The sequence below is a fragment of the Monodon monoceros genome, unplaced genomic scaffold (assembly GCF_005190385.1).
Source record: "Monodon monoceros isolate NGI ecotype Baffin Bay Population unplaced genomic scaffold, NGI_Narwhal_1 Super_Scaffold_7, whole genome shotgun sequence".
Lineage (NCBI taxonomy): Eukaryota > Metazoa > Chordata > Mammalia > Artiodactyla > Monodontidae > Monodon > Monodon monoceros.
Genome location: NW_021703784.1, coordinates 62360014 through 62384718, shown reverse-complemented (window position 1 = coordinate 62384718; position 24705 = coordinate 62360014). Strand labels below are relative to the sequence as shown.

General features: G+C 37.1%; 1 protein-coding gene across 1 annotated transcript in view; it reads left to right on the top strand.

Moving 5' to 3' along the window:
• The window catches only part of SBF2 (SET binding factor 2), a 451879-nt gene that overhangs the window by 177912 nt on the left and 249262 nt on the right, over window positions 1–24705 (top strand). Inside the window, exon 3 of the mRNA XM_029208916.1 lies at window positions 19935–20072. Within this exon, the coding sequence (XP_029064749.1) occupies window positions 19935–20072 (138 nt within the window). The remainder of the gene's footprint in view (window positions 1–19934; window positions 20073–24705) is intronic.

Genomic DNA, 24705 nt, shown 5'->3' with positions numbered 1-24705 from the left:
TGTGTTAGGCTGACTGAAGTCCTAGAGCTCACTGATGCTCATTTCGTTTTGGAGGGTTCTTTTTTCTCTATTTTATTTTAGATAATTTTTATTGGTGTGAATTCAAATTTACTAATCTTTTCTTCTGCAATATTTAATATGCTATGTATCCCATCCATTTTTAAAATCTCATACATTGTAGTTTTCCTCTTTAGAAGTTGATTTGAGTGTTTTATATTTTCCACGTCTCTATTTAAATTTTCAACATATGGGAATCAGTAATAGTAACTCTTTGTGTCTTCTTTTTGCTCATTCTGATATCTCTGTCAGTTCTAGGTCAGTTTTGATTGATTATTCTCCTCATTATGGGTTCCATTTCCCTATCTCTTTGCATGCCTGTTAATCTTTACTAGGATGCCTGACATCCTGAATTTTATTTTGTTGGGTGATGGACATTTCGTATTCCTATAAATCTTCTTGAGCTTCTGAGATTCAGTTAAAGTTATTTTAAACAGTTTGATCTTTTTGGGTCTTGCTTTTATGATTTGTTATGTACCAACAATAGAGCAGATCCAATCTAGGGCTAATTATTCCCACTACTGAGACGACCTTTCTGTGTACTCTGTCCAGTGTCCCATGAATTATGAATTTTTACATTCTGGATGGTGGGAATAGGCACTCTGCCCAGCCATGCTTAAACGATGGGCGCTATTTTCTCTAATCTTTTCAGATGGCTCTTTAACCAGCCTGGGTGGTTTCCTCATGTATCAATACATGTACTGATCAGTACCCTACTGAATTCTCAGAGGAACCCTCTGCAGATATCCCATGTTCCTTCTCTGTGCAGCTCCCTCCTCTCTGGGTTCTGTCCTAAGAACTCTAGCTGCCCTGCTCTCCAGAAGTCTCTCCTCTATTTCCCTGTCTAGGGAGTCCTCTAAGCTCCACCTCTGTTCCCCCTCCCTGCACCATGGCCTATAAACTCTCTCAAGGCACAAAGTGGCGCCAGTAGTAGAGCTCACATTGCTTGTTTCCTGCCTTTCAGAGATCTTTGTCCTTAAGTTGCCTGACACTTTAGTGTCTTGCAAGCCATTTTTTCATATATTTTGTCCAGCTTTTTAAGGTGTTTCAGTTTGCAGGGTAAATCTTGGCCCCAAATAAGAGTCTTCTGTATTTATTAATTTAAAATTTTATTACCTTATTGTATTCTCTTATTGTTCATAGTAGTTCTTTTAGTTGATCCACTTTAGTTTTCCATGTTATACAGTTATATAATGGGGAAACAATAATAATTTTATCTTCCAGTTTTTGTATCTGTAGTTTCTTTCTTCTGTGTAATTGGTTCTGCTAATATATCCAATAAACAATATCAGCAATAATGGAACTCATTTTTAATTTAAGAATGGGTGTTATATTGAATTATGTCCTATTTTAAAAATTATAGAGTTGATTTTATTACTCTTATATTTATTAATGTAATTAATTATGTTAATAGATTTCTGTTCCTATTTTGATTTTTGATCTATTGTAAAATATCTAGTTTTTCTTTTTAATTTTTTTCTCCTTAGGACCTTTTTTTTTTTTCATTTCTTTGAACTTTCATGATGATGTGCTAAAACTAATGGGTTTTTAAAAACATTAATTAAAAACATTAATTCAGTATGCTAGACATATGAAATTTAATCCTGTCCTAAGGTTCTGGGCTTTGTGAGGGGTGGGAGGGCTGTGTCGTTACTTCTTTCATAAATTTTTCCTTTTTGTTTACTGTTTCTGAATTTCCTGTTACCTCAGAATTAGAACTCCCACAATTATCTAATTTCCTTACTTGTATCTCTCCGATTTTCCATTTGTATGTCCCTTTTGGGAGCCTACTGAGACAGTGTTCCAGTTTCTTCATTTTTAATTTTCATTATCTCTCTTGTTCTGTAAATGTTCTCTGATATACAGACTCTTCTTCGTGATTTTGATCACTTCATTCTCGTGTGTTTGAAATTTTCTGCTTCTCCTTGTATTGTCTTATGGTCACTGATTCCTTCTTCTTTGTTTGTCTTGGTCTTCCCTTCATATTCGTGACATTCATATATACCTAGTGCCACCCATTCATTACCTTTTCCAGGAATTTGTAGGGTAAACCAGTTTTCTGGCTTCCAAAATCTTTTTGTTTTAAATTTTTTTACATCTTTATTGGAGTATAATTGCTTTACAATGGTGTGTCAGTTTTTCCTTTATAACAAACTGAATCAGCTATACATACACATATATCCCCATATCTCCTCCCTCTTGCGTCTCCCTCCCCCCCCATCCCACCCCTCTAGGTGGTCACAAAGCACTGAGCTGATCTCCCTGTGCTATGTGGTTGCTGCCCACTAGCTATCTATTTTACATTTGGTAGTATATATAACTCCATGCCACTCTCTCACTTCGTCCCAGCTTACCCTTCCCCCTCCCCGTGTCCTCAAATCCATTCTCTACGTCTGCGTCTTTATTCCTGTCCTGCCCCTAAGTTCTTCATAACCTTTTTTTAAAATTTAGATTCCATATGTACATGTTAGCATACGGTATTTGTTTTTCTCTTTCTGACTTAATTCACTCTGTATGACAGACTCTAGGTCCATCCACCTCACTACAAATAACTCAATTTCATTTCCTTTTATGGCTGAGTAATATTCCATTGTATATATGTGCCACATCGTCTTTATCCATTCATCTGATGATGCACATTTAGGTTGTTTCCATGTCCTGGCTATGGTAAATAGAGCTGCAGTGGACATTGTGGTACATGACTCTTTTTGAATTATGGTTTTCTCAGGGTATATACCCAGTAGTGGAATTGTTAGGTCGTATGGTAGTTCTATTTTTAGTTTTTTAAGGGACCTCCATACTGTTCTCCATAGTGGCTGTATCAATTTACATTCCCACCAGCAGTGCAAGAGGGGTTCCTTTTATCCACACCCTCTCCAGCATTTATTGTTTGTAGATTTTTTTGATGATGGCCATTCTGACCAGTGTGAGGTGATACCTCACTGCAGTTTTGATTTGCATTTCTCTAAAGATCAGTGATGTTGAGCATCCTTTCATGTATTTGTTGGCCAATTGTATGTCTTTTTTGGAGAAATGTCTATTTAGGTCTTCTGCCCATTTTTGGATTGGGTTGTTTGTTTTTTTGATATGGAGCTGCATGAGCTGCTTGTATATTTTAGAGATTAATCCTTTGTCAGTTGCTTCATTTGCAAATATTTTCTCCCATTCTGAGGGTTGTCTTTTCATCTTGTTTATGGTTTCCTTTGCTGGACAAAAGCTTTTAAATTTCATTAGGTCCTATTTGTTTATTTTTGGTTTCATTTCCATTTCTCTAGGATGTGGGTCAAAAAGAATCTTGCTGTGATTTATGTCATAGAGTGTTCTGCCTGTGTTTTCACTAAGAGTTTTATAGTATCTGGCCTTTATTTAGGTCTTTGATCCATTTTGAGTTTATTTTTGCATATGGTGGTAGGAAGTGTTCTGATTTCTTTCTTTTACATGTAGTTGTCCAGTTTTCCCAGTACCACCTACTGAAGAGGATGTCTTTTCTCCATTTTATATTCTTGCCTCCTTTATCAAAGATAAGGTGACCATATGTGCGTGGGTTTATCTCTGGCCTTTCTGTCCTGTTCCATTGATTTATACTTCTGTTTTTATGCCAGTACCATACTATCTTGATTACTGTAGCTTCATAGTATAGTCTGAAGTCAGCAAGCCTGATTCCTCCAGTTCCGTTTTTCTTTCTCAAGATTGCTTGGCTATTCGGGGTCTTTTGTGTTTACATACAAATTATGGAATTTTTTGTTCTAGTTCTGTGGAAAATGCCATTGGTAGTTTGATAGGGATTGCACTGAATCTATAGATTGCTTTGGGTAGTATAGTCATTTTCACAATGTTGATTCTTCCAATCCAAGAACATGGTATATGTCTCCATCTGTTTCTATCATCTTTAATTTCTTTCATCAGTGTCTTATAGTTTTCTGCATACAGGTCTTTTGTCTCCCTAGGTAGGTTTATTCCTAGGTATTTTATTCTTTTTGTTGCAGTGGTAAATGGGAGTGTTTCCTTAATTTCTCTTTCAGATTTTTCATCATTAGTATATAGGAATGCAAGAGATTTCTGTACATTAATTTTGTATCCTGCTACTCTACCAGATTCAATGATTAGCTCTAGTAGTTTTCTGGTAGCATCTTTGGGATTCTCTATGTATAGTATCATGTCATCTGCAAATAGTGACAGCTTTACTTCTCCTTTTCCGATTTGGATTCCTTTTATTTCCTTTTCTTCTCTGATTGCTGTGGGTAAAACTTCCAAAACTATGTTGACTAATAGTGGTGAGAGTGGGCAACCTTGTCTTGTTCCTGATCTTAGAGGAAATGTTTTCAGTTTTTCACCATTGAGACCGATGTTGGGTGTGGGTTTGTCATATATGGCCTTTATTATGTTGAGGTAGGTTCCCTCTATGCCTACTTTCTGGAGGGTTTTTATTATAAATGGGTGTTGAGTTTTGTTAAAAGCTTTTTCAACATCTACTGAGATGATCATACGGTTTTTATCCTTCAGTTTGTTAATATGGTGTATGATATTGATTGATTTGTGTATACTGAAGAATCCTTGCGTTCCTGGGGTAAACCGCACTTGATCATGTTGTGTGATCCTTTTAGTGTACTGTTGGATTCTGTTTGCTAGTATTTTGTTGAGGAGTTTTGCATCTGTGTTCATCACAGATACTGGCTGTAGTTTTCTTTTTTTGTGACATCTTTGTGTGGTTTTCGTATCAGGGTGATGGTGGCCTCGTAGAATTAGTTTGGGAGTGTTCCTCCCTCTGCTATATTGTGGAAGAGTTTGAGAAGGGTAGGTGTTAGCTTTTCTCTAAATGTTTGATAGAATTCACCTGTGAAGCCATCTGGTCCTGGGCTTCTGTTTGGTGGAAGATTTTTTGTTTGTTTGTTTTTGCGGTACACTGGCCTTGTCACCACTGCGGCCCCTCCCGCTGCAGAGCACAGGCTCCGGACACGCAAGCCCAGTGGCCATGGCTCACGGGCCCAGCCGCTCTGTGGCACGTGGGACCCTCCTGGACCGGGGCATGAACCCACGTCCCCTGCATCGTCAGGCGAACTCCCAACCACTGCGCCACCAGGGAAACCCCGATGGAAGATTTTTAATCACAGTTTCAATTTCAGTGCCTGTGATTGGTCTGTTTATATTTTCTGTTTCTTCCTGGTTCAGTCTCAGAAGGTTGTGCTTTTCTAAGAATTTGTCCATTTCTTCCAGATTGTCCATTTTATGGCATATAGTTGCTTGTAGTAATCTCTCATGATCCTTTGTATTTCTGCAGTGTCAGTTGTGACGTTTCCTTTTTCATTTCTAATTCTGTTGATTTGAGTCTTCTGCCTTTTTTTCTTGGTGAGTCTGGCTAATGGTTCATCAATTTTGTTTATCTTCTCAAAGAACCAGCTTTTAGTTTTATTGATCTTTGCTATTGTTTACTTTATTTGTTTTTCATTTATTTCTGATCTGATCTTTATGATTTTTTCCCTTCTGCTAACCTTGGGGGTTTTTGGTTCTTCTTTCTCTAATTGCTTTAGTTGTAAGGTTAGGTTGTTTATTTGAGATTTTTGTTTCATGAGGTAGGATTGTATTGCTATAAACTTCCCTCGTAGAACTTCTTTTGCTGCATCCCATAGGTTTTGAATCATCATGTTTTCATTGTCATTTGTTTCTAGGTATTTTTTGATTTCCTCTTTGATTTCTTCAGTGATCACTTGGTTATTTAATAGCATATTGTGTAGCCTCCATGTGTTTGTATTCTTTAGAGTTTTTTTCCTCTAATTGATATCTACTCTCATAGCCTTGTGGTCGGAAAAGATACTTGATACGATTTCAGTTTTCTTAAATTTACCAAGGCTTGATTTGTGACCCAAGATATGATCTATCCTGCAGAATGTTCCGTGAGCACGTGAGAAGAAAGTGTATTCTGTTGTTTTTGGATGGAATGTCCTATAAATATCATTTAAGTCCATTTTGTTTAATGTGTGATTTAAAGCTTGTGTTTCCTTATTTATTTTCATTTTGGATGATCTGTCCTTTGGTGAAAGTGGGATGTTAAAGTCCCCTACTATGATCGTGTTACTGTCGATTTCCCATTTTATGGCTGTTAGCATTTGTCTTATGTATTGAGGTGCTCCTATTTTGGGTGCATAAATATTTACAATTGTTACATCTTCTTCTTGGATTGATCCCTTGATCATTATGTAGTGTCCATCCTTGTCTCTTGTAATAGTCTTTATTTAAAATTCTATTTTGTCTGATATGAGAATTGCCATTCCAGCTTTTTTTGGTTTCCATTTGCATGGAATATCTTTTTCCATCCTCTCACTTTCAGTCTGTATGTGTCCCTAGGTCTGAAGTGTGTCTCTTGTAGACAGCATATGTACAGGTCTTGTTTTTGTATCCATTCAGCCAGTCTGTGTCTTTTGGTTGTAGCGTTTTAATCCATTTACATTTAAGGTAATTATCGATATGTATGTTCCTACTACCATTTTCTTAATTGTTTTGGGTTTATTTTTGTAGGTCTTTTCCTTCTGTTGTGTTTCCTGCCTAGAGAGTTCCTTTAGCATTTGTTGTAAAGCAGGTTTGGTGGTGCTGAATTCTCTTAGCTTTTGCTTGTCTGTGAAGTTTTTTTTTTTTAATATATGTATTTATTTATTTATTTTATTTTTGGCTGCATTGGGTCTTCATTGCTGCACGCGGGCTTTCTGTAGTTGGGGTGAACAGGGGCTACTCTTCATTGCGGTGCGAGGGCTTCTCATTGCGGTGGCTTCTCTTGCTGCGGAGCATGGGCTCTAGGTGTGTGGGCTTCGGTACTTGTGGCACGCAGGCTCAGTAGTTGTGGCGCATGGGCTTAGTTGCCCCGTGGCATGTGGGATCTCCCTGGACCAGGGCTCGAACCCTTGTCCCCTGCATTGGCCGGTGGATTCTTAACCACTGCGCCACCAGGGAAGTCCCTCTGTGAAGGTTTTAATTTCTCCATCGAATCTGAATGTGATCCTTGCTGGGTAGAATAATCCTTGTTGTAGGTTTTTCCCTTTCATCACTTTTAATATGTCCTGCCACTCCCTTCTGGCTTGCTAAGTTTCTGCTGAAAAATCAGCTGTTAACCTTATGGAGATTCCCTTGTGTGTTATTTGTTGCTTCTAATAATTTTTTCTTTGTATTTAATTTTTGTTAGTTTGATTAATATGTGCTTCATTGTGTTCCTCTGGATTTATCCTCTACGGTACTCTCTGCGCTTCCTGGACTTGATTTACTATTTCCTTTTCCATGTTAGGGAAGTTTTCAACTATAATCTCTTCAAATATTTTCTGAGACCCTTTCTTTTTCTCTTCTTCTTCTGGGACCCCTATAATTTGAATGTTGGTGTGTTTAATGTTGTCCACAGGTCTCTGAGACTGTCCTCAATTCTTTTCAGTCTTTTTTCTTTATTCTGCTCCTTGGCAGTTATTTCCACCATTTTATATTCCAGTTCACTTATCCATTCTTCTGCCTCAGTTATTCTTTTATTGATTCCTCCTAGAGTATTTTTTAATTTCAGTAATTGTGTTGTTCATCACTGTTTGTTTGCTCTTTAGTTCTTCTAGATCCTTGTTAAATGTTTCTTGTATTTTCTCCATTCTGTTTCCAAGATTTTGGATCATCTTTGCTATCATTACTCTGAATTCTTTTTCAGGTAGGTTGCCTATTTCGTCTTCATTTATTTGGTTTTGTAGGTTTTTACCTTGCTCCTTCATCTGTAACATTTTTTTGTCTTTTCTTTTTTTTTTTTTTTTAATGGATGGGTGGTGTTGTAATCTTGTCTTAGTGGTTGTTTGGCCTGAGATATCCAGCACTGAAGTTTGCAGGCAGTTAGATAGAGCTGGGTCTTGGTGCTGAGATGAGGACCTCCGGGAGGTCTCAGTCCAGTTGATATTCCCTGGGGCCTGAGGTTCTCTGTTAGTCCAGCAGTTTGGACTTGTAGCTCCCACCATAGGAGCTCAGGCCCGACCTCTGACCTGGGAACCAAGATCCCGCAAGCTTGTGGTGCTGTATGAGAAAAAAAAGGAAGAAAGAAAGAAGAAAGGAACAGTACAATATCAAAGAATAAAAACAAAATAAAATTAGAAAGATAAAAAATATATTAGGAAAAATAAAACTATAATTGAAACACCTACAGCAAGGTAAAATTAAACCACATCAGAAAAAAGAATAAAAAAGGCAGGTGGAGCAACAAGCCAAAAGGAGAGATCACTAACAAATTGTAAAGAATAAAATAAAATTAGAAAAATAAAAGATTTATTAGGAAAAATAAAAATATAAAAGCATCAATAGCAATGAATCAACAAGGTAAAACAGAACCCCAATCTAAAAGAGGAAAAAGGAAAAGGAAAAAAAAAAAAAAGCTTTGGCTGTGGGGGGGTTCTTTTGGTGGGGGGGGGGTGGAGGGGGGGGGGGGGGGGGGGGGGGGGGGGGGCGGGACCTAGGCAGGGGGCGTGTGGGGGTGGGGTGGTGTTTGAGCATGGGACGGGGCTTAGGTGAGGCGACTTTCAAGTATGAGGTGGGATCTCTGCTTAATACCTGTGCAGAAGGGGAGAGGCAGCACGTGGAAAGGAGGGCCTCTGGTGTGTGGAGTTCCAGAGTTTGAAGGTGGGCCCCTGAGTGAGGGTGTGTGGGTGGGATTTGGGCCCAGCGCATTGGAAGGCGTCTCCAAATGTAGAGGTAGGGCCCTGGATCGGGGTGTAAGGGCAGGGCTTTGGCTCTGCGTGGCAGGAGGGAGGCTCCGAGGGCAGAGGATTAGACCTGGAGCCCAACTAGCTCCCTGGTGCCTAAGTGGACAGGGAAAGCATTGGCCCTGTTCCCTTCCATTCCTCTGCCCCCCCTTTCCCCTTTGTCTCCCCCAGGGTCTACCCCGTCACCACTGGACCCCTAACCATGGGTGGGTCCTGCTGGGTGTAGGAACTCCTCCCCTCTCCCAGCCACCCCTCAGGGGTGTGGATCCCAGAGGTCCGGCGTTTACTTTTGCCCCCCTCATCCCTCCCTCCCACTCCCTCAGGACCTGAGTGGCTGGAGATGGCCTAGGTGGGCAGAGGATCTGGCCCGGGATCTCAGCAGGTTGCTGGGGGTCCAAGTGGGCAGGGGAAGGCTGGCCACACTCCCTTTTGATCCTCTGCTGTCCCAGTGGTTCCCCAATTTACCCGTTCGGGTGTGGGAGCCCTTCCCCTCCCCCAGCCGCCCCTCGGGGCGCCAGTCCCTTCCTGCCTCCACTTCTCCCCCCACTTCACACCCCCCATGCCCCACATCCTACCCGGTTTCTGGGGGTTCCTCCCATCCCCTTAGGTGTCTGTGGTCCCCCACCGGTGCTTGGTAGGTGCCCTAGTTGTAAGAAGACTCGAATTCCGCATGTCCTGGTAGTATACCATCTTGACTCCTCCCCCCACCCCACCCCCAGCAGGCGGATTCTTAACCACTTCACCACCAGGGAAGTCCCTCTTATTGTCATTTTAAACCTGTTATCTTCTTTCATTTTACTTTGCTGTTTGTATTCTTTTTAACTGCAATTTTAGAGGGATTTCAGGAGCTCTTGGAGGTAAACTCATTGTTTCATCTGCCATGCTTAACTAGAAGTCATTAATAACTTTTCTTTTGCTCTTGGAATTGTTTTAAATTTGTAAATCATGTACAGTTGTATTTTTTCAGAACTTGGATGTTAGAAGCTATTCTAAACGTTCATTTTTCTCTTTGGAGTTTGCTTCTTGAAATTTTTATATTTAGAGGCTTATGTGTAGGGCTCTTCATGAGACTGATATGCCAAAATGTTCAAAACTTGAGAGATTAGGTTAGCTCATCCTGTAACTTTGAGGACATATTAAAGTTATGAATAAGATCTTTTTAGAAATTACTTGTTGCTGATCTCAAGGAGAGCTGTTGATTTTTATATGTTCTTATATCTGGCTACATGACTAAACTCTTACTTACTCAAACAATATTTAGTCAGTTTGCTTGGATTCTCTAGGCAGACAAATCATATTATCTTATACATAAAGCTTTATTATACTGATGAGGACAGTGTAATGTTGTGTAGTAGTAATAAAATATCTGAATAAAATATCTACTGAAAGCATTATAGGTGACCCATTTAAATTGTTTCATTTAAAGCAGATTGTTTTGGATAGTCTTTTAAAATTATACTTCATCAAAAGCTGTCCACTAAAATTAGGCACATGTGTGTGATACCCATTATTCTGTGGATAACAAAATATTTGAAAGTTTCCCAACTCTTAGATTGGCTTCTCTTCCAAAGTCTTAGAACCACTGTGTTTTCTCTGAACTTTTGAAAAATATCTGTCTAAAGTAAAGAGCACACACCTGACATTGCCATGGCCTGGCTTGACAATGGAGTTCAGTTTCTTCAGGCTTCTCTTACGTTATTTCACAAGTCAGTTCTTTGGTCAGAATGTAGTTCATAATAACAGTTCTTTGTTACCACTTCTTTTTTGTCCTTTTTAGAATTCTGTCAGCAAAACAAAATAATTTTGGGGTTGCCTAACCTTTAAAAAGGAATTCAAGGGCAATTAAACATTTTTTGTGCTCATTTTGGTTGTGCTCTACAAAACCAGTTCTTCCCCCAAAGCATAATGAGACATGCCTGGGAAGATTTATATAATACCATGCTTGTCCCAGAATTATTAAGAAAAAAAACTGTGAACAACATAAACAACCCACAATAGGGAATTAGTTATGTTGTGGTGCTTACCTATATGCTGGTGTAATATTCAGTCATTAAAAATAATTTTCTTAAAACTATGTAGGTACATGGGAAAACGCACATGTTACAGAAGGTGGAGAAAAGCAGGACTTATAACTATATGTATAATATATCCCATTTTATATAAAAAGTACATCCAGAGATAAATGGTTGCAAGGGAAGGTTGTATGTTAAAGAACTTAGTTCATTTTCATTTTTTCTTTTCTGATTTTTCTACAGTAAATTCATATTAATATAAAATAATATCCACAAGGTGATATACAAAGATAATTCAGCAGTGAGAAGACACAGTTTGTAGAGATACAGAGGCTTGAATTCTAGTCCTGCTTTTATCACACACTAGCTGTATCACCTTAACGTCTCATAGCCTTGGTTTCATCATTTGTAAAATAAACCTTGTGGGATACAATTATATATAAAGTGTTTCACAAATATGAGGGATTATTGGCACTTATCTTTTATTTGCAGATGGGTGGCCTGTTTGCACATGATCTACTTCATACATTTGGGCAATTAAAGAAACAAGTAAACAAAGTTGGTATTTGTAATGCATTAAATGTGGAGCCTAAAAATGTCTGTCATTTCTAACCTTGCACCCTTGAGGTATCATTTGTTTCCAGGTTATGCCAAGGTCTTGAAGAAAACTGGAACTGAATAAAGACAGATAACATCCTGAAAAGGAATCCCCATATTGGCTGTTCCCAGATATGCTGTAAAATTTTTATGAGCATGATCTGTGGGAAATGATGAGAGTCAAGTGGAAGGGAATAGTCAAAAACATACATTGTTGCATATTTATGAAACAGACATATATATGGTATGTCCATTGATAGTATCACTCCCAATAGATGTGTTTCCTCAGTGACTTGGAAAAGGAGAGCAAAATGTAGGCCAGTCAGTTATGATAGTCAGTTCTAAACAGTTTAGGTTTTGCACCTGTGATAGCATTTTTTCCCCCTGTTTGCCAGTAAAGACACTGGGGAGAGCAAAATCCTGATTTTTATCCTGTTTGTTTAATGCTTATCATTCTGCTTACTGTCTTTTAGTGACTACTCTGTTTCCAGCTGTCTAAACATTCTCTCACATTCCTGTCAGAAATGTGACTCGAGCTCAGGTTCAAGAAATGCAGTGTCCACTCCCTCATTGTTTTTTGGGTTTTTTTTTTTTTTTTTTTTTGGCCACACTGTGAGGGGAATCTTAGTTCCCTGACCAGGGATCTAACCCAGGCCCTCAGCAGTGAGAGCACGGAGTCCTAACCACTGGACCGCCATGAAATTCCCCTCTCATTGTTTATTACTTTCTCAGCACGCTTTTAGTTAAGGTTTGAAATGATTAAACCAGTTAGCATTATTATATTTCAAATCCAAATCGTATGAGGAGTACTTCTCATTAATAGTGGGATCATCTCCTGATACACCAAATTCGATTATTACTTAATCTTATGATACAATGAATTTGAAAAGTAGACATTTAACTGGAGGTTAAGGCCTTTCTTTTCATCCACTGAAAAAAACATTTCTGTAAACTCAGTTATGTGAGCTATTGTTTATTTATTGTGTATTAATATATTTCATTTGAGAATGCAACATCAAAATTTCTTATGAAGTATGATTCTAATAATATTACTGCGTAGTATAAAATAATTATGTAGCTGTATTCTTATGTATGAAATAAAGGGTCTTATGTGTAACCAATGTAACCAGCTATCTTGGCAGCTTCTTTGTGAAAAATTTAAGTAAAAAATATCTGACCAGGCCTAGCATGAATTACCATTACTATCTTAGTTGTGGTCACATTAAGCTTAGTTTTGAAGAAGTACTTATTGAATCCAAAAAGAGGATCCTTGGAATTTCCCAGAAGTTTTACTGTTAATACTTTTAAAATCAGAATTCCTGTTATAATGTTAACTTGGGGAAATGAGGCCATTTAAATAACTAAGGAGGTCTTCCTACCTAAACTCTCATATTCTCCTTCTGGATGTTATGTGTTTATTTTTTTCTATGAGAAGGAATTTTCTTACAGGCTTCTTTTTTTTTAAAGGGACACCTTTAATTTTTTTAATTAGAGGTTGAACAGTAAAATGTAGTTTAGTGAGCTGTAAATTTATAGATGTGTATATGAAGGTCTTGGAAAATGTTGAGTGACTGTTATCCCAAGAACCTTCTACAACATTTCACCTTTGAGAGATCATTAAAATTAGTCACAGTAATGCTATGGACATCTTTTATTATTCTGTAATATTTTTATTATATTCACTGTATGTGTAAAGCATTTGAGAAAAGTAAGCATGAGTTGATTTTTCTAGTTTTAGCAGCAAAATATCTGATTGCTTATTTAAGTAATATATCTGTTCGCTTACAAAAGTTAATTTGTTATTTGTGAACACTTCTCTGTGATGGGTACCTTTGATTTGAGAAATCAGTAAAGTTGGTTGAGTTGGAACTAACATAAAGAGATTTAGTTTAATCCTTACTGAAAACCTATAGTTTCACTTAAATTATGTGAAAATATATAGTTGTTATTCTATGGTGTATAGCTTTTAGTACCGTTTGCCAAGCCTGATGAGCAGCTGTGATAATGAATGACAGACCTCTAAGAGAATGCGATTATTTGCTATTAATTCACAGAACTGATTCACTTTATATCTGAAGACTTGTTTGTCGAATGAGTAGACCTGATGACACAGGCTCTGTATCATTATATTATTTCATACCCAAGCTCAGACACGAGTATTTTGAAAGACACTTCTGGGTTTTGTTAAACCCAGAAGTTTAACCTGTTAAAACTCCCTGGTTCTGCCAAAGATTATACCTTTCTGCTACCTAAGTAGCTTAAGCCAAGGCTAGTTACACATTAACACTCATTCTTACTAGAATAGCAAATCTCATACTTTGGGGGTCTCACACTTTATACTCTCACAGATGACTGAGAATCTGCAAAGAGTTTTGTTTATGTAGTTTTATCAATTTTAGTGTTAGAACTGACAACTAGAAAAATTTAAGCTATTTATTTATTTTAAAAAGGACAGGAAACCATTGCATATTAAATAGCATATTTTTTGAAAAAATAATTGTACTTTCCATAACAAAAAAGATAGGGAAAAGAATGGTATTGTTTTATATTTTTGTAAATATCATTGATATTGGCTTAATAAAAGACAGCTGGATTCTCATACCTGCTTCTACATTCGTGCTTTTACAGTACATTGTTTTGGTTGAAGTATATGAAGAAAATCAGGTCTCACGAATATGTAGTTGGAAAGAGGAGTATTTTTATAGACTTTTCAGATACTTATGGAAACTCTTGTTTGAATACTACACCAACACTCAACAAATAATAATATCTTAAAGGCTAGTTGCAATGTGAGATATATAAATGCATCAATGAACTTTTTTTTACTCTGCTACGATAAAATATATTGGTTGGCTTTGCACTTTGAAAGATCTTTTATCCATGCATGATTTTATAACATCATGCATTAGTCACTTGGCAAATAGGGATCAATGAGTTATGCAGATATTCCAAATGTTGACACATATAGTATTTAAAATATTACATTAGTTAATAATACTGTCATATTAATCAGGAATGCAAAGCTGTCAGGCTCATGATGGTGCTTGAAAGTTCATTTTATCATTGGTAACAAACAGTCTCAGATCTGTATCTTGAAGTGACAGGCCCATTTCATTCATTTGAGACAATGTCTACCAAATACATAAGACTATATAAACATGTTTGTCAGTTATTCTTTCAAGTAAAAAATGGTGTTCTTGGGGGAGAAAAGAGAACAGTTCAGCTCACAACTTAAACATCTACACAAGTAGTTTTTCACTAAACAACTGTAATACTTCTGTATGCAGCAAAAGTGCTTTATGTGTATTTACTCTTTGAAACAGAATACTGTATACTCAAGGGTCAAGTTACAATGAAATTACAATGTTTATTGCTTCATCAAAGAAATTATTAACAGAAACTTTTTTTTTTTTAAACTGCAAACGTGTAGCTTTGAAGAATACAGTGACTACAAGTATAGTTTGGTGCTGCTGCATTGATTACTAAGTTACCAGCAACTTTACCCACCATTACTTTTCCACCATTAATGTAAATGTCAACAAAGTGAAAGAAACAACCAGTTCTTAGTACTAATATGGTAATAGTTTTGACCACCGGGACTCCTGTGATTCTGTGTACCACACTTGGAGGGCTACTTTTCTAGAATGAAAAAGGCTTATGGTGGCCACAGAAAAGCCAAAGATGTAAAGTCATGGAACTTAGATAAATGAATTGTTGAGGGTGAAATATACATGTAAACAAATTGACAAGTCAACTTTTCTGTACCATGTTAGTAAAATATATAAGTTTAGTGCTATATATAGGAAGAAAAGGTTATTATAATTATTTACTATAATAAGAATGTATAAAATTGTTTGGAACACATGAGTGGAACTGCTTGATTCTTTGGTTTGGAGGGGGCTAGAGAAACTGGGGAGCTTCAGAGAAGACTTCACAGAATAAGTGATACTGAAGTGCTCAATAAATATTTGTTCAATGAATTACTCTTTCAAAACACAAATGTAGTAGAGAAAAATAGTTTCACTTAACTAATTAATGTGTCCTTAAGGTTTTCATGCTATTTCTTTATGTATTCCTTATGATGTCTGCTCAAGGAAATGAGTCTGGTAGAATTTTTCATTTGGTAGAGAAGCTATGAACTTGATCAATGTGTCTCTCTAAATGTAGGAAGTCATCCAAATATTACTTTTTTGATGTCTCTTTAGACTGAGTCAAGGAGTCAATGAGGCAATGAAAGGAGAGGCAGGAAAAAACTAGTAAAGAAGGGGAAAGGAAGTGTTATAGCTGTGATGATAGAAACTAAGGTTAGGTCAAAGGGGGTAATAATCATAATAACTAACACTTACCACGGAATTATATGGCAAAGGCTATTCTGAGTACTTTTCATGTGTTACCTTGTATGAGCATCCCAAGAGTACTAGTAGATAGGTTCTAATATTCTGCCTTTTACAGATGAGGAAACTAAGGCACTGAGAGGTTAAGTAAAGTGCTCCAAATTACACAGTTATTAAGCAGGGTAACAGAAGGCAATCTGGCACAGAGAGCTGCTGTATTGGTGAGCTCCTTTCTATTTCTATTCCATCTCTTCAACAATATTGTTATCCAGATATTTTTTTCTTCATGTTTTTAGAGATAGACTTTACTTTTTAGAATACTTTTAGATTCACAGCAAAATTGAGCAGGAAGTACGAAGAATTCACATATATTCTCTGTTCCCCAAACGCACAACTTTCCACAATATCAGTATGCCCCACCACAGTGGTACATTTGTTACAGTCAATGAATGAACTTACATTGGTCACATCATTATCAACCAAAGTCTGTAATTCACCTTAGGTTTCACTCTTAGTGTACATTCTAAAGGTTTTGAAAAATGCATAATAAAATGTATCCACAGTTACGGTATTATACAGAATAGTTTCACTGCTCTAAAAAGCCTCTAAGTTCTGCCTATTTATGTCTCCCCAACCCCAGGCAACTACTAATCTTCTAGCTCTCCATAGCTGTGCATTTTCCAGAATGTTAAGTAGTTGGAATTATACCACGTGTAGCCATTTCGGACTGGTGTGTTTCACTTATGTGCATTTACGTTTCCTCCATGTTTTTTCATGGCTTGATAGCTCATTTCTTTTTAGCACAATAAAGTATTCTGTCACCTGGATGTGCCTTCACCTACTGAAGGACATCTTGGTTACTTCCAAGTTTTGGCAATTATGAATAAAGCTGCTATAAACATCCATGTGCAGGTTTTTGTGTGAACATATGTTTTCAACCCCTTCGGGTAAATAGCTGAATTGTATGGTAAGAGTATGTTTACTTTTGTAAGAAACTGGTGCGCTGTGTTCCAAAGTGGCTGTACCATTTTGCATTCCTACCAGCGATAAATAAGAATTCCTGTTGCTCTACATTCTTGCCAGCATTTGGCATTGTCATTGTTTTGTATTTTGGCCATTCTAATAGATATGTAATGGTATCTTGTTGTTTTAATTTGCTTCCTTTATGAAATATGATATTGAACATCTTTTCATTTGCTTATTTGCCACCTTTATATCTTTTTTGGAGAGGTATCTATTCAGATCTTTTGCCCCCTTTTTAATTGGGTTGTTCACTTTCTTATTGTTGAGTTTTAAAAACTCTTTGTATGTTTTAGATGACAGTACATTATCAGATATGTGTTTTGCAAATATTTTCTCCCAGTCCTTAGCTTGTCTTCTCATTTTCTTGACAGTGTCTTTCACAGAGCAGAAGTTTTAAATTTTAATGAAGTCTAGCTTATCAGTTATTCCTTTCCTGGTTCATGATTTTGGTGTTGTATCGAAAAAGTCATTGCCAAAACAGAGATCACCTAGGTTTTCTCCTTTGTCATCTTCTAGAAGTTTTATAGTTTTGTGTTTTACATTTAGGTGTATGGTCCACTTTGAGTTAATGTTTGTGAAGAGTGTAAGGTCTGTGTCTAGATTCATTTTCTTGTATATGAATATCTAGTTGGTCTAGCACCATTTGTTGAAAAGACTATTTTTTCTCCATTGTATTGCTTTTGCTCTGTTGTCAAAGTTCAGTTGATTATATTTGTGTGGTCTGTTTCTGGACTCACCATTCTGCTTAATTGATCTATTTGTCTTTTCGTTGACTGGTACCACACTGTCTTGATTACTGTAGCTTTATAATAAGTCTTGAAGTCAGATAGTGTCACTCTTACAACTTTGTTTTCCTTCAATATTGAGTTGGCTGTTCGGGGTCTTTTGCCTCTCCATATAAACTTTAACATTAGTTTATCAACATCCATAAAATAACTTGCTGGAATTTTGTTTGGGATTGCATTGAATCTGTAGATCACACTGGGAAGAATTGAAACTTGACAATATTGAGTCTTCCTATTGATGAACATTGGAATTGCTCTCTCTTTCTCTCTACTTAGTTCTTTGATTTCTCATCAGAGTTTTGTGATTTTTCTTATATAGATCTTGTACATAATTTATTAGGTTTATACCTAAGTATTTCATTTTTGGGGGTGCTAATGTATGAAGATGGTATTGTGTTTTTAATTTCAAGTAACAGTTGATTGTTGGTGTATATAGGAAAGCAGTTGGCTTTTGTATATTAACCTTGTATCCTGGAAACTTGCTGGAATTGCTTATTACTTTCAGGTTTTCTACATAGACAGTCATGTCATTTGGGAACAAAGACAGTTACACATCTTCCTTCCTAATCTGTAAACCTTTCATTTCCTTGTTTTGGCTAATTGAATTAACTAGGACTTTCAGTGCAATTTAGAAAAGCTGTGGTAATAGGTGACATCCTTGCCTTGTTCCTAATCTTAGCTAGAAAGCTTCTAGTTTCTTATGATTAAGTATGATGTTATCTGTAGGTTTTTGGTGAATGTTCTCTGTCATGTCAAGGAACTTCCCCTCTATGCTTAGTTTGCTGAGAGTTTTTATCATGAATGGGTGTTAGATTTTCTCAAATGCCTTTTCTGTATCTATTGATATGATCATGTACTTTTTCTTGTTTAGCTTCTTGATGTGATTAATTGACTTTCAATGTTGAACCAGCCCTGCATACCCAAAATGAATCTTATTTGGTCATGGTTTGTAATTCTTTTCATACATTGCTACATTCAATTTGCAAATATTTTGTTGAGGATTTTTGCATCTGCATTCATGAGAGATATTGATGTATAGTTTTATTGTAATTTCTTTTTCTGGTTTTGGCATTGGGGTAATGCTTGCTTTATGGAATAAGTCAGGAAGTATTTCTTTGGCTTCAGTCTTCTGGAAGAGATTGTAGAGAATGTTTTAGTTTCATCCTTCAGTGTTTGGTAGAATTCACCATGAACCCATTGTGGCATGATACTTTCTATTTTGGAAGATTATTAATTATTGATTCATTTTCTTTAATAGATATAGGCCTATTCAGATTGTCTACTTCTTCTTGTGTGTCTTATCAGATTATATCTTTCAAGAAATTGGTTCATTTCATCTAGATTATCAAATTTGTGGGCACAGAGTTATGCATAGTATTCCTTTATTATCTTTTTAATGACCACAGGATCTATAGTGATGTCCTGTCTTTCATTTCTGATATTAGTAATTTGTATCTTCTTTTTTGTTTTTATTTTGTCTGGCTAGAGACTTGTTGATTTTAATGTTTTTTTCAGAACTAGCTTTAGGTTTTGTTGCTTTTCTCTATTGATTTCCTGTAATAGATTTCACTGATTTGTGCTCTAACTTTATTATTTCTTTCCTTCTGTTTACTTTGGATTTAGTTTGCTCTTCTTTTTCTAGTTTCCTAAGATAGAACTTAGATGACTGATTTTAGATTTTTCTTCTTCTCTGTGAATTCAGCGCTATAAAATTCCCTCTAAGCACTGCTTTTGATGAATCCCACAAATGTTAAGCTGTATTTTCATTTTCATTTAATTAAAAATATTTGAAAATTTCTTTTGAGATTTTTGTCTTTGATCCATGTATTACTTAGAAGTGTGTTGTTTAATCTCTGAGTATTTGGGGATTTTCCAGCTATCTTTCTGTAATTGATTTTTAGTTTAACTTTATTGTGGTCTGGGACATGCATTATATGATTTCTATTCTTTTAAATACATTAAAGTGTATTTTATAGCCCAGAATGTGGTCTGTCTTGATGAACAAGATGTCTTTTTTATTGTACTGAATTGAAGAGTCTTAGATTAATGACGATATTTTAAAATAATTCTGTTTTCTGTCCATGGTAGGTACTGAGCGCTTTATCTTCAACTTATTTCATGATTTGTTCTAATGGTGAAAAGTCTTCATCTTAGTGCTCTGTTCCTACATGTGCCAACCCTGGTCTCAGAATGAGTGGCATCTGTGGAAAATCTAGGCTGTCTTCATAAAATGCATATGCACATTAGTGAAAGTATTCTACATCATGAATCTGCAAGTGATTTTTGAAAAATATTGGCTGAAGTAACATATCACATCTGGAATTTTTTTAAATGGGGAGACATTTCTCAGGGATTTATAACTAATAAATTTACCTTATACTTTTAAGATGTGACAATTTTTTTTTTTTCTATCTCATTTAGTTTTGTCAGCCTGGAGGGTGGCAGCTGTCCAGAGAGAGGAAGCAGCCAACGTTTTTTGTGGTGGTCCTGACAGATATTGACTCAGATCGACATTACTGCTCATGCCTAACCTTTTATGAGGCAGAGATCAATCTTCAGGTACAGCAACTTTTCTAGCCAAATTACAGCCAAAGAGACACCATTTAGGAATCTTTTTATTATGCCATATTTGTTTTTGTTAGAATAGCAAGTTTGAGTTCTATGAGCTACTTTAAAATGACTGAGGTACTATATTGTTGAAGAAGAGAGCAAGAAGGTAAAGTTATTGTCCAAGTTTAATTGTTCTTCTTTAAAATACTGTTCATAATCTGCATACTTCTAAGAATAGCATCTCTGCAAATTGGTTTATTAAGAAGATTTGTATCCTCTCATGATGAACCTGTGGTTTTTCCCTTCCAGTCTTTCTCCTGAGGTGTCTTTCGCAGAATATAGAGCATTTAATCAGAATGTTTATAAATCACTTATCACAATGCTTGATATTATTTTTTAAGTGCTGAAGTAACTGTTAACTCATTATTATTAGTGGTGGTAGTATCAAAATGATGGGACTATTAATATAGGCTAGAACTATAGAAATTAACAATACTGGGTCTTTCAGAGAATTAGCTGGGGTTCTCTCAGTTTCAAACAACTGGATCTACTGTCTCTAATTTATTCAGAAAAGGATTTATGAGAAAGTATGGCATAGTTTATGTAATTTCATGGGTAAGGGGTGAGCAGGGAACCAGTTCTGTTTACTAGGAACTGCCTAGCTTGGGGCTGTTCATACTTTTTCAACCTTTTATTACTATGATGTTGGGTACCAGACAGTACAGCCTTCACAATAATCACACTAAAAAAAATCCATTCTCCCATGTGTAGCCACTGTCACACATTGGTGACTTCTGCTTTAAGTGTCATATGGGTTGTTTCCTTGTGTCAGATTGCATGCAGATCCCCCCACCAAAGGAATCAGAAAAACTTTGTTGTTGTTGTTATTTGTTTGTTTGTTTTGCTTTCAAGGCCCTATAGTATGAGAAGGAAAATATAAAACAGTTTGCAGGATGTTGAGTGAGCCAATTGCATTGTCATCTGCTGTGCTTTCTGCTGCGTACAGATGAATGAGTATCACCACCAGGGAAAAGGATTGGCTTGCTTTCTGAAATGACCTCACAAAGGAGCAGTTGTTATTTTTGTTATTTTAATTAAATGCCAAGATCTGAATTTTCTGGATGCAGAAATTTCATTTTTCAGTACAAGAGGAGACAAACCACCTCTCATGGTACAGACTCACATTATCCAAGTTCGTTAGACTGATGTATTAAAACCAGCATGCTAGCTTTTAAATTTACAGTGATAAGTTAAAAGGTTATATAGAACAAAATATACATTATCTATATTATCAGCACATTTTCTCCTTGTTGTCAGATCTTTGTGGGAAGCCATATCAAAATCAGAAGCATTTTGATTGTGGAATCAAACTAAGGAATATTTGATGTCAAATATTTAACACCTGCCAGATTAACACAGCCCATTGTTTATACAGTTGACCCTTGAACAACATGGGCTTGAACTGCACGGGTCCACTTATACGCAGATCTTTTTCAGTAACTATATACTACAGTACTGCATGATCCATAGTTGGTTGAATATGTGGATGCAGAGGGCCAACCGTAAAGTTAATATGTGGATTTTCGACTGCACAGTGGGGTCGGCGCCCCTAAACCCTGCATTGTTCGGGGCCAACTGTTTTTGAAATTAGGACTTATGTTGTCAATTCAGACAGAGAACTTAGATGTCTATGATTCTAGTCATTTCTGTCCTGATTAGTGTTCGGGTGGATGTTGCCAACAAATAGCCAATCCAATTCCCATTTTGGTCAATTCAGTCTAAATAAGAATGTTCTCTTGTTGAGAGCCTTGCTATCTTTTTCAGGTGACCTTTCATTTCTCTGTTGATCTTTTGAACATAAGTCAGTGCTGAGAAGGCAGTATTTTCTTTTATTTCCATATTCTTGAGGGTACCTCTTTACAACTCCCTAGAATTATCTAATGAAACTAACTGTGATTATTTGGGTTCTTTTTCTTCTCTCCATCATTACCAACCCCTTACCCCCCAAATAAACTCACAGAAAAGTAATACGTTAAGACAATGTAGGGGGTTCCAGTCCAAGATGGTGACATAGGAAGCTTCTGAACTCACGCCTATGGACACACTGAATCCACAGCTACACATGGAGCAATTTCTCCTGAAAGAAATCCAATTCCTATATAGCAGGCAAACGAGAACATACCCACACTGAAGTGAGTAGAAAAGGCTGAGATGCAGTCTCACCATAAATGTCCCCTGGCAGAGAGACGTGCAATTGAGAAGCAACTTACAGCTTCCAGCTCCTCCCCTGAGGTGCGAAGGGTTTGGACCCAGCATCTAGCCCCCATCTTTTTAGACTTCCACTTGAGGTAAGGACCCAAAAGCACCTAGCTCTGAAAAACAATGGGGCTTTTATTCATGAGACCCACCAGACTATAACAAGCAAAGAGTTCTTAATGGGTTTTCAAGGATTTGCTGTGGCTCAGCCTGGAGGAAGCAGGGAGAAACACCCATCTCTCAGTCTTTGCCTGAAAAAATCCTGTTTGCATACTTTTTCTTGGTTTTTTTTTACGGTACGCGGGCCTCTCAGTGTTGTGGCCTCTCCCGTTGTGGAGCACAGGCTCCGGATGCGCAGGCTCAGCAGCCATGGCTCACAGGCCCAGCCGCTCCGCGGCATGTGGGATCTTCCCGGATCGGGGCACGAACCCGTGTCCCCTGCATCGGCAGGCGGACTCTCAACCACTGCGCCACCGGGGAAGCCACGTGTTTGCATACTTTAAAAGCTACTGCCTGAGGGTCAGGTTTCTAACTTAGCACACATCTAGGAGCTAATTTTGATTCTCTTTGGAGACCAGGGATCTGGCAGGTGCCATCTCTGTTCCCTCTCTAGCCTGCTCCCGCTCACTGGTTTCTTCTTGGAAAGAGCTTGTGCACATGTCTGGCGCCCCAGATTTTGCAGCTGCTTCCCAAGGGACACACCCTTTTAAACCTTTGACTCTGTGGCCAACAGGACTTGAGTTCCCATGTCCCACAGGATTGTAGCAAACGAAGTTCTTAACTGGCTATCCCCCAAGGCTCAGCACAGAGGGAGCAGACAGTAACACCCACTGGGAAGTCTCCACTGAAAGATACATATTTGCATACATTAAAAGCTGCTACCTGAAGGTCTGGCTTCCAGTCCACCTGAATCTAGGTGCTGACTATGATCCTTCCCTTTGGAACACTATCAGGTATTGGTATACTCTCAACTATGGTGAGCACTAAGAATAAAGTAGGCTGCTTGGACCATCATAAAGATTTGAGAGACAACCAAGGGCTAGGGCAGGTTTGAATAATAAGGTTCATCTCCTACAAGAGGCCACTCCTTCAGGACTAGGAGAAGTAGATGTTTTAAATAATGCATAGAAACCAACACAGAGAGTCAAGGAAAATGAAGAAACAGGAATATGTTCTAAATGAAAGAACAAGGTAAAACCTCAGAGAAAGACCTTAATGAAGTGGAGATAAGTGATTTACCTGATAAAGAGTTTAAAATAATGGTCATAAAGATGCTGAGCTCAGGAGAAGAATGGATGAACAAAGTAAGAATTTCAGTAAAGAAATAGAAAGTGTAAGAAAGTACCAAATAGAAGTCACAGAGCTGAAGAGTATAATAAGTGAACTGAAGAATACAATAGAGGGGTTCAATAGCGCACTACATGACACAGGAGGGAGGATCAGTTTACATGAGGGCAGGACAGTGGAAGTCATCTAATTAAAACAGAAAAATGAAAAAAATGGAAAAGAATAAAGATAGCTTAAGGGACTTATGAGATAACATCAAGCAAACCAACATTCGCATGGTAGGGGTCCCAGGAGGAGAAGAGAAAGAGAAAGGGGCAGAAAACTTACAAGAAGAAATAATGGCTGAAAACTTTCCTAACCTGGGGAAAGAAACAGATATTCAGATCCAGGAAGCCCAGAGAGTTCCAAATAAGATGATCCCAAAGAGGCCAACACCAAGACACATTATAATTAGTGTCAAAAGTTAAAGACAAAGAGAGAATCTTAAAACAGCAAGAGAAAAATAACTTGTTCATAAAAGGGAACCCTGATAAGACGATGATCAGAATCTTCAGCAGAAGCTTTGCAGGCCAGAGAAGAGTGGCAAGATTTATTCAAAGTGCTGAGAGAAAAAAAACTGTCCATTAAGAATATTCCACCTGGCAAGTTGTCCTTCAGAGTCGAAGAAGAGAAGAAAGAGTTTTGCAGACAAGCAAAAGCTAAAGAAGCTAATCACCACTAGACTGGCCTTACAGGAAATGTTAAAGGGACTTCTTTAAGCTGAAATGAAAAGGTGCTAATTAGTAACAGGAAAACATATGAAAGTATAAATCTCACTTGTAATGGTAAATATATACTAAAATAAAGAATTTTGAAACAGCAAGGAAACAACAAATTGACAGTAGTAAATACATACTGATCAATAATTAATTTAAATGTAAAATGACTAAATTTTCCAATCCAAAGATGTAGAGTGTCTGAATAGATTAAAGAAAAACAAAAAGACCTAGAACAAAACTCACTTCAGCTTTAAGGACACACATTGACTGAAAATGAAGGGTAGAAAAAGATACTTCATGCAAATGGAAATCAAAAGAAAGCTAGGGTAGCTATACTTAAT